The sequence below is a fragment of the Hyperolius riggenbachi genome, chromosome 5, assembly GCF_040937935.1.
Source record: "Hyperolius riggenbachi isolate aHypRig1 chromosome 5, aHypRig1.pri, whole genome shotgun sequence".
Lineage (NCBI taxonomy): Eukaryota > Metazoa > Chordata > Amphibia > Anura > Hyperoliidae > Hyperolius > Hyperolius riggenbachi.
In genome coordinates, this window is record NC_090650.1 from 307,738,085 (window position 1) to 307,754,681 (window position 16,597).

General features: G+C 43.7%; 1 protein-coding gene across 1 annotated transcript in view; it reads right to left on the reverse strand.

Moving 5' to 3' along the window:
* VAPA (VAMP associated protein A) overlaps positions 1-16,539 on the reverse strand; it is a 98,516-nt gene extending 81,977 nt beyond the window's left edge. Inside the window, exon 1 of the mRNA XM_068237167.1 lies at positions 16,176-16,539. Within this exon, the coding sequence (XP_068093268.1) occupies positions 16,176-16,257 (82 nt within the window). The 5' untranslated portion in view covers positions 16,258-16,539. The remainder of the gene's footprint in view (positions 1-16,175) is intronic.
* Between the last annotated feature and the right edge of the window lie 58 nt (positions 16,540-16,597).

Consider the following 16,597-nt stretch of genomic DNA (forward strand, 5'->3'; position numbering starts at 1 on the left):
AATTTTGTCAAAAAAATGACTTTAAAACTTTCTGTGCTGACATTTTTCAAATAAAAGTAAAATTTCCTATACATTTGAGCGCGAAAGTTATTCTGCTACAGGTCTGATAAAAAAAAATAAAAAAAAAATTTCAGTGTATATTTATTGGATTGGGTAAAAAGTTATAGCGTTTACAAACTATGGTGCCAAAAGTGAATTTTCCCATTTTGAAGCATCTCTGACCACCTGTCATGTTTCATGAGGTGCTAAAATTCCAGGATAGTATAAATACCCCCCAAATGACCCCATTTTGGAAAGGAGACATCCCAAAGTATTCACTGAGAGGCATGGTGAGTTCATAGAAGATTTTATTTTTTGTCACAAGTTAGCGGAAAATTGATTTTTATTGGGTTTTTTTCACAAAGTGTCATTTTCCGCTAACTTGTGACAAAAAATAAAATCTTCTATGAACTCACCATACTCCTAACTGAATACCTTTGGGTGTCTTTCTAAAATGGGGTCATTTGTGGGGTTCCTATACTGCCCTGGTATTTTAGGGGCCCTAAACCGTTAGTAGTAGTCTTGAAACCAAATGTCGCAAATGACCTGTGAAATCCTAAAGGTACTCATTGGACTTTGGGCCCCTTAGTGCACTTAGGGTGCAAAAAAGTGCCACACATGTGGTACCGCCATACTCAGGAATAGTAGTATAATGTGTTTTGTGGTGTATTTTTACACATACCCATGCTGGGTGGGAGAAATATCTCTGTAAATGACAATTTTTTATTTTTTTTTTACACACAATTATCCATTTACAGAGAGATTTCTCCCACCCAGCATGGGTATGTGTAAAAATACACCCCAAAACACATTATACTACTTCTCCTGAGTACGGCGATACCACGTGTGACACTTTTTTGCAGCCTAGGTGCGCTAAGGGGCCCAACGTCCTAGTCACAGGTCATTTTGAGGCATTTGTTTTCTAGACTACTCCTCACGGTTTAGGGCCCCTAAAATGCCAGGGCAGTATAGGAACCCCACAAGTGACCCCAGTGAAAGAAGACACCCCAAGGTATTCCGTTAGGTGTATGGTGAGTTCATAGAATATTTTATTTTTTGTCACAAGTTAGTGAAAAATGACACTTTGTGAAAAAAAACAATAAAAATCAATTTCCGCTAACTGTTGACAAAAAATAAAATCTTCTATGAACTCGTCATACACCTAACAGAATACCTTGGGGTGTCTTTTCTAAAATGGGGTCACTTGTAGGGTTCCTATACTGCCCTGGCATTTTTACAGGCCCAAAACCGTGAGTTGGAAACCAAATGTCTCAAAATTACTGTTTAGGGGTATAAGCATCTGCAAATTTTGATGACAGGTGGTCTATGAGGGGGCGAATTTTGTGGAACCGGTCATAAGCAGGGTGGCCTTTTAGATGACAGGTTGTATTGGGCCTGATCTGATGGATAGGAGTGCTAGGGGGGGGGGGGGTGAAAGGAGGTCATTTATGGGTGTCTCAGGGGGTGGCTAGAGGGGAAAATAGATGCAATCAATGCACTGGGGAGGTGATCGGAAAGGGGTCTGAGGGGGATCTGAGAGTTTGGCCGAGTGATCAGGAGCCCACAGGGGGCAAATTAGGGCCTGATCTGATGGGTAGGTGTGCTAGGGGGTGACAGGTGGTGACAGGTGGTGATTGATGGGTGTCTCAAGGTGTGATTAGAGGGGGGAATAGATGCAAGCAATGCACTGGCGAGGTGATCAGGGCTGGGTCTAAGGGTGTTCTGAGGGTGTGGGCGGGTGATTGGGTGCCCTAGGGGCAGATAGGGGTCTAATCTGATGGGTAGCAGTGACAGGGGCTGATTGATGGGTGATCTGTGGGTGATTAGATGGCAGAACAGATGTAATACAATGCACTTTGGAGGTGATCTGAGGGTAGGTCTAGGGCAGGGGTCGGCAACCCGCGGCTCCGGAGCCGCATGCGGCTCTTTTTCACCTTCGCCGCGGCTCCGGTGTCAGTGGCTGCGGGGCGCGTGTGACGTGTGCTGTCGCTGGCCGGCAGCCTATCAGAGAGGCCGCCGGACCAGTGCAGTGCAGGGCTTCGGGCGGCCATTTTCCCGTAGCCCTGCAGTGTAATGCAGGCAGGACGTGACGTAGGAAGAGGATCGTGGGAGTTGCGCGGCACAAGGAGGTCGGGACCGGAGGAGATCGTGACAGGAGGTCTTCTGACTAGGTGAGTAAATGGGTTTTTCTTTTCAGATCTGCTGAAGGATTGTGCATATGGGGGTCATATCTGCTGAAGGATTGTGCATATGGGGGTCATCTGCTAACGATTTGTGCATATGGGGGTCATCTCTGCTAACGATTTGTGCATATGGGGGTCATATCTGCTAACGATTTGTGCATATGGGGGTCATATCTGCTAACGATTTGTGCATATGGGGGTCATATCTGCTAACGATTTGTGCATATGGGGGTCATATCTGCTAACGATTTGTGCATATGGGGGTCATATCTGCTAACGATTTGTTTTATATTGGTTTTGCGGCTCCCAGTTTTTTTTCTCTTTTCGGAAATGGGTCCAAGTGGCTCTTTATGTCTTAAAGGTTGCAGACCCCTGGTCTAGGGCAATCTGATGGTGTGGGAGGGTGATCAGATGCCCGTAAGAGGCAGGTTAGGGTCTGATCTGATAAGTGGCAGTGACAGGTGGTGATTGAAGGGTGATTGACAGGTGATTACAGGGTAGAACAGATGTATACTGTACACAGGGGAGGGGGGGGTCTGAGGTTGTTCTGAGAGTGTGGGTGGGTGATTGGGTGCCCTAGGGGCAGATAGGGGTCTAATCTGATGGGTAGCAGTGACAGGTGGTGATAGGGTGTGATTGATGGGTAATTAGAGGAGAGAATAGATGTAAACAATGCACTTGGGAGGTGATCTGACGGCGATCTTATGGTGTGGGTGGGTGATCAGATTGCCCACAAGGGGCAGGTTAGTGGCTGATTGATGGGTGGCAGTGACAGGGGATGATTGATGGGTGGCAGTGACAGGGGGTGATTGACAGGTGATCAGTGGGTTATTACAGGAGGGATAGAGGCATACAGTACACAGGGGGGAGGGTGATCAGGAGGGAGTAGGGGGCAGTTTAGGGTTAAAAAAAAAAAATAGCGTTGACAGATAGTGACAGGGAGTGATTGATGGGTGATTAGGGGGTGATTGAGTGTAAACAGTGGTCTGGGGGGTGGGCAGGGGGGTCTGAGGGGTGCTGTGGGCGATCGGGGGAGATCAGTGTGCTTGGGTGCAGACTAGGGTAGCTGCAGCCTGCCCTGGTGGTCCCTCGGACACTGGAACCACCAGGGCAGGAGTCAGCCTGTATAATAGGCTTTGTATACATTACAAAGCCTATTATACCTATTACATGCGGCGATCCGGGTGCTAGTAACCTGCCGGCGCTTCCGAACATCCGTCGGGTTACAGCGCGAGGCGGGCGGGGACTGTCGCCAACGGCTGATCACGTCACAAATTACGCGATCGCCGCATAACCACGCCCGCCGCCACTGCCGATAGGCGTATTGCGGTCGTTTGGGCCCAGCCCTTGCCACCGCCCATCGGCTTAAGGCGGTCGGCAAGTGGTTAAAGCAGGCTTAGGCTACAAAAAGATTTCCAAAGCCTTGAACATCCCACGGAGCACTGTTCAAGCAATCATTCAGAAATGGAAGGAGTATGGCACAACTGTAAACCTAACAAGACAAGGCCACACACCTAAACTCACATGGCAAACAAGGAGATCGCTGATCAGAAATACAGTCAAGAGGCCCATGGTGACTCTGGACAAGCTGCAGAGATCTACAGCTCAGGTGGGAGACTCTGTCCATAGGACAACTATTAGTCATGCACTGTACAAAGTTGGCCTTTATGGAAGAGTGGCAAGAAGAAAGGCATTGTTAACAGAAAGCATAAAAAGTTCCATTTGCAGTGTGCCACAAGCCATGTGGGGGACACAGCAAACCATGTGGAAGAAGGTGCTCTGGTCAGATGAGACCAAAATGGAACTTTTTGGCAAAAATGCAAAACGCTATGTGTGGCAGAAAACTAACACTGCACATCACTCTGAACACACCATCCCCACTGTCAAATATGGTGGTGGCAGCATCCTGCTCTGCGGGTGCTTCTCTTCAGCAGGGACAGAGAAGCTGATCAGAGTTGATGGGAAGATGGATGGAGCCAAATGCAGGGCAATCTTGGAAGAAAACCTCTTGGAGTCTGCAAAAGACTTGAGACTGGGACGGAGGTTCACCTTCCAGCAGGACAACAACCCTAAACATAAAGCCAGGGCAACAATGGAATAGCTTAAAACAAAACATATCCATGCGTTAGATTTGCCCAGTCAAAGTCCAGATGTAAATCCAATCGAGAATATGTGGCAAGATCTGTTTGTGGCAGTAATATCACAAAATGTGGAAAAGGGGGCCGAATACTTTAGCAAACCACTGTAACTGTGAATACATGTAAGAGTGATATGGTACTCTGCAGGAGAATGAGGCGATTCTTCCTCTATTACACATTCTTCAGGTACAATCTAAACCAGGTTTATGGGTGAAGACAACACCTCTGTATTCAATAAGCACAACATTCTTAGTGGATATCCTGCAGCTCTGTGGAGAGTGCATATTATTATTATGTATTTTATATAGCGCCGACATATTACGCAGCGCTGTACTATATATATATATATATATATATATATATATATATATATATATATATATATATATATATATATATATATATATATATATATATATATATATATATATATATATATATATATATATATATATATATATATATATATATATATATATATATATATATATATATATATATATAGTGCATATGTAGAGTATAGTACTACTGTGTAACAAAGTAAACCTGAGACAGGTGAGATTAAAGTTTTATACATACCTTGGGCTTCCTCCAGCCCCCTTCAAAACTAATCAGTCCCTTGCTGTCCTCCTCCGCCACCTGGATCTTCTGCTAGGAGTCCAGGTACTTGAGCCAGTCAGGCGTAGTTCGCATGTCACACTCCACCGCCGGGAGCATTCTACACCTGCGCAGCACTATTGCGCAGGTGCAGAATGCTCCTGGCTGTAGGAGCGGCACGTGGCTGGACTGCGCTGACTGGCTGAATTACCGGGACTCATATCAAAAGATGCAGGCGGCAGCCAGCGAGGGACTAATTAGCCTGAAAGGGGCTGGAGGAAGCCCCAGGTATGTATAAAACTTTTCTTTTCATCCTTCTCAGGTATCATTTAATTCGTAGGCACCAAACCAAATTTTAGCAACATATCAAATTATTTGATTTCATGAGCAAAGTACATTTGCATAAATCAGAATCAATGCAGAATTATTTCCATCTCATTGACCATCTCTATTGGTGACACGGCTACACATCAGGCTTTACACTTACAGCATAGATGTTATGTAGTATATATATATAAGAGATTCCTGTGTACACATCATATATAGTCACAATCAGATGTTTATATCTGACTTTAAAAATACAGGGACTGCTTTATTGAAGCAGCACAAGTAACTAATTTTGATAGGTTTATTTCATTTTTGTGGACTAAGCACAGCTATTACTGTATGTATAAATGTATGACTTATCTGAGAAATAGAACATTTTATCATATTTTCTATTTTAATTACAGTTTAAATTCATTAGGAGTCGGTGCATTTTTTCCCGACTCCGGGCACCCAAAATTGCCCCGACTCCGACTCCACAGCCCTGCTCCTAACAAGCAATGTTAAACTACAAAATGTTAGATTCTAAAGGCAAAACTGAAGTGAAATGAAATTGCCAAAGCTCAGCTGCACAGACCTGGTACTGCAAGGTTCCTACAGGACATACATCTAGCCAAACTCACATGAAGCCAGTGGATACACAACACTTCCAAAAAAGCAAAACAATTCTTGGTTCCACATAACCACAGATGCAAGTGGACCACTAAGCCACAACAAGTCTAATCTAATTAAGCGTCCAACCCCTTTCCACATGAAGTTTTAGTATAACGGAACCTTCATTAAAAATGTATAGAGAGTTATACTTTTCTGAAGTGTATATTATGAGGGCAGGTCTAGATTGAAAGAAAATCAGAATTCCACATTGAGTTCATGCTCCTTGACAGATTTGCAGACACATCCAGTTACCATTTTCTCAAAGTGCCTGAATGCAATCAACTGAGTTACCAAATGACACAAAGAGCTGAAGGAATGTCAGCAGCTGCTACAATATCCTCTAAAGACAATGATAAAGATATGACACCTGGTAACGCAGCACCCATTCAAGACTGAAGAGAATTTCAAGTGCACTAGGATTTGTACATTCTGTTCAACTTTTCAAATCGTGATTTAATAAATAAGTTTCTGCATGGCAACAGGAAGAGGAACATCAGCTGGATTATTGACCTCACAAACAAGTAATGGACCCTCTGTCACCAGCCTTAAAAATAGACTTCCTTGAGCACAGTATTAGTTTTAAGTACCGATCTCTTTAGGAAAGGTGAGGTTTGCAGTGTAACACTAATGCTAGGTACACACGATACAATTTTCTAACAGATCTACTGTCAGAGCAATTATTTCCGACAGATCCGATCGATTTTCTGTTCACTTCCATGGAAAATGGATTGGAAAATCATCGGAAAACAGATCGGACCTGTCGGATAAATCAATCCGACAGTAAAGGTGGCCACACACACCATACAATTTTTTAAATTATCTGTTCAATCTAAGAATAGCAATCAATTTTTCTGATAGTAACAATTCAAAAATTTGACCAATGTACTACACACCTATGTTCAATTTTTCCACAATCATGAATAAAATAATTGAAAGCTCAGAAAAAAAAAAAATTGATTGGAACTGTACATCAAGTAGCTTACAATCCGTCACACACACACCATACAGTTTTTGATAAAGTTGGTCTGATACTTCCAACACGTCCAAACTAAAAAAAAACCACAGGGAATTCGATCAGATTTAACGATCAAAAAAAAGAAAAGCTCTCGATTTTTTGGGACAACCGATAGAAATTATAGAATTTGTGAAAAATTAGATTTACATTTTACACCTTAAATTTGTCAGAAAATTGTATAGTGTGTACCTAGCATAACAGCCTTACCTGCAGCTGGTAGCCTTAGGGCTCGTTTCTGCTATTGCGGTGCGGAATCGCCTGGATTCCACCGCTGATGAAATCGCATGCGGATGCGATTCTGCATGCGTTTTTTTGCCGCGAATTCGCATAGGTGAGGGTATATGCGATTTTAACCATGTCACTGCCTGTGTGAATTTACATTGGTACCTATGCGAATTCGCGGCAAAAAACGCATGGGGAAAACGCATGCGATTTCCCTATTAAATACATTGTGTGCGATTCGCCTGCATTCCACACGCAGGCGAATTCTGCAGGGTGTTCCGTGCAGATTTTCTCTGCACAATAAAACGCTCCCGCAGACGCATAAGTGGAAACAGGCCCATTCACTTATATTGTCTATGCGAATCCGCATACGCAAGACACATGCGTATTCGCGATAGTGGAAACGGGGCCAAAGAGAAAAACTGATTCCAAACTGATCATATATCTACTACTTTACGACATAATAGGAATGAATGCGGTGTCAATTTAGGTTAGCCAGTGCCATATCTGAATGCCCAATAACACTATACTCAATCAAAAGGAGACAACACCAGCAAAGCAGTTCACTAGTTCTTAATACTTGGGAAACACTATTGAGTAAAAAATTAGCTGTGCCATGTCACCATGAGCTAATGGTTACAGAATGATCTAGCTTGGGGAAAGAAAAAAAAAAAAAACCTGATATCCATCCATCGAGTTCAAGTTCCATTGTTATCGCACGTAAGAGAATATAAAATGCATGTTAAAAATTAACTTCTACCAAGTGATTCTCAGAGGTGTGACAGGTTTTCTGCCCAATGCACTCAAGCTCTGTATATTTCCTTGAACTTCAACTTCTGTGAAGACTGTGGGAAGCAGTCTTCCTTCTGTGTAGAACTGCCTCAGGAAAAATGTGACTTTAATTTAACTTTTCAAATCAAGCTACTTAAAAAAAAAAAAAAAAAAAAAAAAAAAAAAGGGTACCTGAGATGAAGGGAATAAAAGTATTTTTACATACCTGGGACTTGTTCCAGCCCACTGTAGTCTGTCAGTACCTTTGCTGTCCTTCCAGGTCCCCTCTATTGTGCCGCTGTCAATCACATTAAAGTTTACAGCTTGACTCAGTCGTAGACTACTGCAGATGCGCGGTCCTGGCTATGTGCCTCTCCGCATTAAGACCTGTAACTGTGCTTGCACAGAATGCTCCCAAGAGGTGGCGCATGGCTTGGAACAGCAAATGCGCAGTAGCCCCAACCCAGCTCGTTCGATGAATTTACAGAAGAACAGGGGATCAGACCAGAAGGACATCAAGGAAGCTGACAGTCTACAGGGGGCTGGAAGAAGCCCCAGCTAAGTAAATATCCTTCATTTCAGGCTTACTTCTAGTTTCAAAGGTTTTTATTAATATTGCACAGGGGCAACAAGACATAACAGATTAGTCACTATCCCCACGCAGGGGGGCAAATAAGGCAGCAAAATGACAAAAAATATCAACAATTCAACAGCAAAAGAACCGAAATACAGGACTGTATGGAAGGAGTGAACCAGATAGATCATCAAAAAAGGGAAGGTAACTATCTTGAAGTCCATCAAAGATCGATGTGAAGATCATGTACATACATGACCAATGGACACTAAAAGAACATCAAGTAACGAAGACCAACATTGTCAACATAATCCACCAAGGGTGTCCAGGTTTTCTCAAACTGAAGCATTCTATTCTCCACTAAGGCCATCATACGTTCATGGATCATGACCCTATGTACTCTAGATATCACATGGTTGACGTCTGGAAAGGCGTTTTTCCATCTGGAAGCCAAATAAGATTTTGCATAGTTGGCTATATGCTGGACCAACTGGTGTGAAGGGTGTTTCATAGAAGGGGGCTTATTGTCTAGCAAAAAAACGCTGGGTCCTTAGATATGGATACCTGGAGAACCTGTGCCATAAGATCTCTGACTTGGGTCCAAAAGTTGGAGACCACTGGACAGGTCCACCACATATGATATAGAGTTCCGCGGGAGCTACAGCCTCAATAACATAAATCAGAAGACTGAGGATATATACACGATTCCTGAGCAGGGGTGAGGTAGGCCCTATGAAGCAGTTTAATATTGGTCTCAAGAGTATTTTAGGTTTACTTATAAGAGGAACTTTACTGTGAATATTTTTATAAAATCACTTGTTTGCCCCAGGGCTGTAGAGTCGGTACAAAAATCATCCGACTCCAACTCTGACTCCACAGTTTATGAAACCACAGACTCCAACTCCGACTCCAGGTACCCAAAATTGCTCCGACCCCTTGACTCCAACTCCACAACCCTAGTTTGTTCACTGTAAAATATTTACTCACCCCGATTTACATTCTGAAATTGAAGCTCTAGTGAACTCCATGCCAAAGAGTTAAAAAAAAGTGCTGGAAAATAATGGTGGGAACAAAAAAAAAAAAAAAAAAAAAAAAAGACACTTCAGGCAGAGTTTTGACAATCTTCACTTTGGGGTGTTCTCGATTTCATTCTCAGGGGTTTAGCCATTATGTATTGAGTTTTTTTGATAGTGACAGCAAATTTACAGTGTTCAGAGTTTAACTTACCTGGAGTTTCTATTAACCCTCCTGCAATCCCCCTGTGCCCACATTGTCACAAAGTGATCCTCTGTTCCCCCGCAGCAACCATTTGGATGAACGGCCCTGGTCCACAAACCACCTGCAGTAGTTAATAAAAAAAAAAAAAAAAAAAAAAGGCGCATGCACAAAACATGATCGAGGACGCACGTGGCCATCGACTCGCGCAACCGGCCAGCCGGTAGAGGGACAGTGTGGGGGACTGGAGAGTAACATAGCGACGGTGCGAGCACAAGGCAGCGGCAGTGGGCTGGTAGAAGCACCAGGTAAGTTAAGCTTACTTTTTTTTTTTTCTTTAGTTTAGGCTCCCTTTAAAGTCTACTAGTATCTCCACTACTGTGCAATGCTTAATACAAAACAATATTAAAACATAACATGAAACACTATTCAATAATTCATCTCAAAATTTTAATGACATTTGCTCAATTACCAGCTATATAGCTATATACAGTTTCCCAAAACAGCCCTTAGTTGTAATGGAATTTCATAGCAAATAATTGTGTGCAACGCATTGTATCCCTCCCCAGTTTTTATCACATGGAAAAACCACCACAGCAGGATATTCCTTTTTACACACAATAGAACAAACAAAAATAAGAAAATGTCCTGCAGCTAAAGTCCAAACACATTGCGACCATAATACATTAGACTCTAAGCTAAAAGTAGTAAGACAAGAAATGCAGGACAGTAAATATTTTAAATGGTAAGAGTCATCTCCATTAACTTTCCCCCAATGAAGGCTTTTCAGCTTACATTTTAGCTACTCTAAACCCACCAAAGCTCTTCACAGCAATCCAAATTCCTACTAAAGTCCTACTAACAGTGCAAATTTTGCAAGCAACCTTACATATGTGTAGTAGATTGCTTGTGTGTGCATAAAGAACATTCATTCCTTTACCAGTGCTTTTCGGCAGTTCAGCAGGCTCTTATCAGCTGTGTCTCCTTCCTGCTTTAGCACATGACAGCCAAGTACACACCTTACCAATCCATCATACAAAATGATAATGGCTAGCGAGTCAGAACCTAGAGTCCTCTGCTGCGCTGGGGATCGAGGAAACATTGCAGGGCCGAGACTCGACAGACATGTTGCTAGCCTGCAGGCTGGTAATGTGGTCTGTTGCCATGCCGGGAGGCGACAGAGCGGCACAGGTGTGATGTCACGAACGAGGCAGGTGAGTGGGGAGAACCATGCATTTAGCCAGAGCTCGCCTGAAGCGATGAGCCAGGCTAGTTGCTGGCAGAGTTTTATCTAGTTTATGCTAAAGACCGAAGAAATGCTTTTGTAGTCTATTTCTTTCTTTACACTTGTGTGGGGTTGTCATACACAACTGATAGAAAGGATGATTGTCGCAAGAAAAAAAATCCACTGGGATGAATTTGAAAGAATGAGAAAAACATCTTTTGTCGTTAAGTTTTGGCATTGTTAGGCAACATATTCTCAAGGATTATCTGCTGATCCAGCAATCGTTTGTTTCTAAAGATTTTTAATTCACGTGTGTATGCAGCTTAAAAGGAAAGGTTCAGGGAGGGTGGGTAAAAAATAAAAATCAATTTCCACTTACCTGGGGCTTCCTCCAGCCCGTGGCAGGCAGGAGGTGCCCTCGCCGCCACTCCGCAGGCTCCCGGTGGTCTCCGGTGGCCGACCCGACCTGGCCGGCTGCCAGGTCGGGCTCTTCTGCGCTCCAAGGCCCGGATCTTCTGCGTCCCACGCCGGCGCGCTGACGTCATCGGACGTCCTCCGGGCTCTACTGCGCATGCGCAGTAGTTCTGCGCCTGCGCAGTAGAGCCCGGAGGACGTCCGATGACGTCAGAGCACCGGCGTGGGACACAGAAGTTCCGGGCCTTGGAGCGCAGAAGAGCCCGACCTGGCAACCGGCCTGGCCAGGTCGGGTCGGCTACCGGGAGCCTGCGGAGCGGCGGCGAGGGCACCTCCTGCCTGCCACGGGCTGGAGGAAGCCCCAGGTAAGTGGAAATTGATTTTTATTTTTTACCCACCCTCCCTGAACCTTCCCTTTAAGGATCAGCCGACAGTGAGCTGGGCCACAAATTGCCCTTTCAGCGCAAACAGTGCAGTGTCTGGTTGGAGTCCGGAGCATATGCGTTTTCCTTACAGGCTTCTGCGGGATGCCCATCCGCTACCTGGAAAAATCATACAGGTTGGGAATTTGATCTGTAATTCCAATGCCAATGGATCCTTTCTGGATCAACAGTGTGAACGGATCCTATTAACAACTAATGTCCATTTACTATCAGTTTTTGCCATCCGGCGAATAGGATTATTTTATGTTGCAGTATGAACCAAGCCTTAAGGCAAGTACACACCTTAGCGATCTGTTGCACAAAATGATCTTTAGACATACTGGGTGGAAACTTGGGAATAATAACTGTACAATCACACTGTGGAGCTCCCAATGGAGTAGCAGGTCCTGTTCTATGGAGAGGGATGTACACGTGGCTTCCTACTACAAGAACCTCCTTTGATGTTCCTACAGGAAATAACAGCAGACAGGGGACAGTGATCCCACTGCTAAGGCCACATACACACATCAGACTATAGTCTTTGGAAAATGAAAGATCAGACCAATTTTACCCCCTTCCCTGTAGTATGAGAGCCATACCTATGCAGTCTATTCTATGGAGCTGAACTCCCCATCAGACAGAAATCTTTGCAATAGGCTGCACACATGCAACAGATCAGTATCTGCAAAAGATCCGTTCCTGCAAAATGCATTCATAGTCTATGATATCTGCAGATCATCATACACACCTCGTTTAACCTCCCTAGCGGTAACCCCGAGTCAGGCTCGGACGGAAATCCGCAGCTCTGAGCAGTAATCCCGAGATGGATCCATCAGAGGTGTGGCATGTGCAGGGCTGCTGCAGATCTATCAAGCGGTGTGATTTTCAGGGTCTGAAAGCTTGTGAAAAAATTGCAGCGCTTTTTGAAAAAGAATCTGGAAATAATCATACCGCCAGGGTTAACAGACATTCATCTGCAGATCAGATCCACCAGGATGGATTTTCAGATCTGCAGATGATTGTCAGTTAAACAAGGGGTGTATCGTGATCTGCAGATCTCAGACTATGAATGCAATTTGCAGGAACGGATCTTTTGCAGATACTGATCTTTTGTGTCTGTACAGCATCTTTGTGTGCAGCATCTTGCAAAGATTTTTTTCTGATGGGGAGTTCAGCTCCATAGAAAAGACTGTGAAGGTATGGCTCTCATACTACATGAAGGGTGGTAAGATTGGTCTGTGGTCTTTCATTTTCCAAAGACTATAGTCTGAGGTGTGTATGAGCCTTAAGGTTACTATTATAGAGGCCAATGACCTAGAGCAGCCTTTCTCAACCTTTTTACCCTGGAGGAACCCTGCAAATAACTTTTGGATCTCAAGGAACCCCTGCAAAGAATGTTTTGATCTCAAGGAACCCCTGCATTTATTTTACAGGAGTCATGGTCTTTAAGGACTCTTTCACAGTGGGATGTTGCGTTTGATGCAACGTTAAAGTCGCACAACGTGCCCCTAACGCAGCGCATGTAGGTTATAAAATTGGAAGTCATTTTGCACTGCGTGGTGTGTCTTGGTGCGCCGTTTTCATCGCATACTGATGGAATGAAAATGGTGCATGCGTTAAATTTAAAAAAAAAAAAAAAAAAAATCAATTACTGAACATGTGCAACACATAACGCAGCAGATTTATTGCTAAACGCACAGCATGCAGCGCTTTCTAAATATTGCTACACGTTACACACAACGCAACGTATGCAATGTAAATGTCACACAGAATTTGTATTGCTGTGCGTTAGTCTGCATTATAAAATTTTATAATGTGCGACTTTAACGTGAAAGAGGCCTTAAAGTAGGTGAGACTTTATTTAACTCCCTCCTATTACACTGTCACTTATTACACTGTCTCCTTATCTTAGTGCTTTTTATTAATGGGCTCATTATTATTCTGACCCCCAACTTAGTGCATCTTTTTACAGTACCACCAATTATAATGTGCTCCATTATACTTCCCCTATGATGGGGAAAATGTAAAGGCCCCTGCAGAGTAAGGAACCCTGGTGTTCCAGGGAACCCTGGGTGAGAAAGCCTGACCTAGAGTAACCAGTGTATACCATTTTTTGGCCAAAACTATGAAAAGCAATCATTTTAGTTGAGGGTGATCTAAAGTGTGCATGCATCCTTAAAAATCTATCAGCTGATCAAACTGATCACATGCTTCTCTATGAACTCTGGTAAACACAAGTCACACCAGCTCAACGCTTTGGACTTCCAGTACAGGGATCACTGTCTAGGAAAAGGACAACATTTCCAACTAGTAATTATAATTACTGAGCATGAAGACACCGGTGAGGAAGCTTTTCCAACCATCCTTTATGCTTCTCAATAGAAAGGACAGCACAGGCATTTCACAACAGGCACATTGTTAAGTGATGCACTGCACCATGCAACAGCACTCTAAACACTTGTCATAAGAATTTGAGATTTTCCATGATCCCATTCATACCAACACTATCAGGAAAAAAAACAAAAAACACAATCTAGGTGACAGTGCTTCTCTGTGATGGAATGCATATTCCCATGCAGTTATTTTCACTTCAAATCCTCTTTGGACCGTGGTTGCAAGTAGTGGCAATACCTTTCATTTTGATAGTTTAGCAAGTCCAGATTCTCCTCATACTGCACGTTTGATACCTTTGAAATTATGTCCTGGTCCAAATGCTAGGTACACACGATGCGATTTTCTGTCAGATCGATTATTTCCAACATGTCAGATCTGATTTTCCACAGAAGTGAAAGGAAAATAGACTAAAAATAAGAAATCAGATCGGATGTGTTGGAAATAACCGATCTGACAGTAAATCTGGCAAAATCTCATCGTTTGTACCTAGCATAAAGCCCCAGTCTGCGATCTATTGAGGTGGCCAACTGATCGACGGGCAAGCAAGCGTGCTGAATTGTAAAATTGTAAGACAATAAGTATTTTAGAAAAATGTTTGACTAAATCAATTCTCAAGCAATCTGAGTTTGTTTTTAAATCATCAATTGGATTTAACGTAATCTAAATGTTATAAATTCCTTGAATGAATGTGTCACATTGCACATTACGCCAGTCAACCGAATAGAGACACAGCATAGACTTCAAGGTCCCCGTTATTAATTGGAAGTCAGTCCAACGCCTCTACCGACACCGAGCAAAGTGTCCCTGGTTTGAGGTGCAGCTCTACCAGTGCGCAATAAAAGAGGTGTGTCCTAGACACCCAGTGTGTGGTAAACCCAGCAGTCCTGGTAAATAAATAAGTGTCAATGTGTTCCCAAGAATGCTATATTTTAACTGGAGTAAAACGCACTCACTTATCCTTTTTCGAAACGCTTCATTCTTGTTACTTTTTCATAGTTGGTCTACTTTAGGGGACCCAACATGAAACCGCATAGTGAAATTCCACAAACTTGATTCGGTAGGTTGTCATCTATGCCCACACTATTTGGTCAAGCAGAACACTGTACTGTAGCGGGTGCTGTAATTGGAGAGCTGTTCCCTACAAGCTTTTCTGTTGGGTGCCCTAAATACAGCACTAGTCTACTTCAGGGGACCCAGCAGTAGGTTAGTGGCACTACCTCCTACTAACTTAACTATGCTAATTAAATAAGGCCCTGAAAGCAAAGTGTAATATCCTAGTGTAAACAGATTGCATAGATTATTATCTCATCTGCAGATATTTTGCCATTCATACATGTCCATCAGCAGATCTGGGTATCTGAAATTCAACATTGCTGGAGAAATTACCAGAATTAGCAGAGGACTAACCATTTTCAAAACTGAATCAACAAATATCTGATTGTCATTTTATTAATCATCTTTCTACATCAGATTATGCTACTGCAAAGTTCTGAATCAGCCTTTGCTAATCCAGTTCCTGCATAGATCAAAAATCTAATAGTTTAGAAATTATACTCTTATCTCTACTTATTAGCTAAAGCACAATAACAGTATTCATTCTGGCATAATGTCTGACAAACATACAGTCTGAAGGTTGTAAATACGGGCAGAACTGTAATTACACATGCAAAAACTCCTCCAGGAAGAAAATCAGCAGTGGTTTCTATGGGCCTGTAAAATGTACACATAGCTTGCAGCCCATACATACATGGCACACTAGCTGCCTTGCAGGAGCTGAAGGGAGGTCTAGGAAGTCCTGGCTCAGCAGCAGCAGCAGAAGCAGCAGCAGCAGCAGCCATGCAGTGACAGGGGCTGAGATGTGGGCCGTGCAGCTGTCAGCTGCCACTAGACCATATACAATCCATATATAGAGCGTATAGCTGTCTATATAGAGCTAGGGGAGCACTGCAGTCTCCTCTTTCTCACTCTCTTGCACACCATCCATTTACCTCGGAATTTCAGGTCGTGAGGCGGGTCGAGGACCAGGACCTGCTCGTGCTTGGACATGTTGGCCCCGCCGGCTGCACACATTCAACTCGCACCTTGGACACAGCGGGGGAAGGAAGGCAGGAGGAGGCCTCCGGTACGTGGAAATGCAGCAGGCCGCCGCCGGCGAGAAATGACACCAGGCCGGGTGGGTAGGCGACACCTTGAGGGGAGGGAAGAGAGACAGCAATGGGCTGAAGGAAGAGTGCTCGCTACTGGCTCCACCCCCTGCGCGCCGGGTCACAGCAGCAGATACACAAGCCAAGCCAGTTCCAGCAGCAGCAACAGCCGCACAATGCCTAGCTCCCGTCAGCGCCGGGTAGTGACAGGGAAGAGGTGACGTCAGTACGTCAGGCTTTACAGCCCACCTGTGACCACGCCTCTT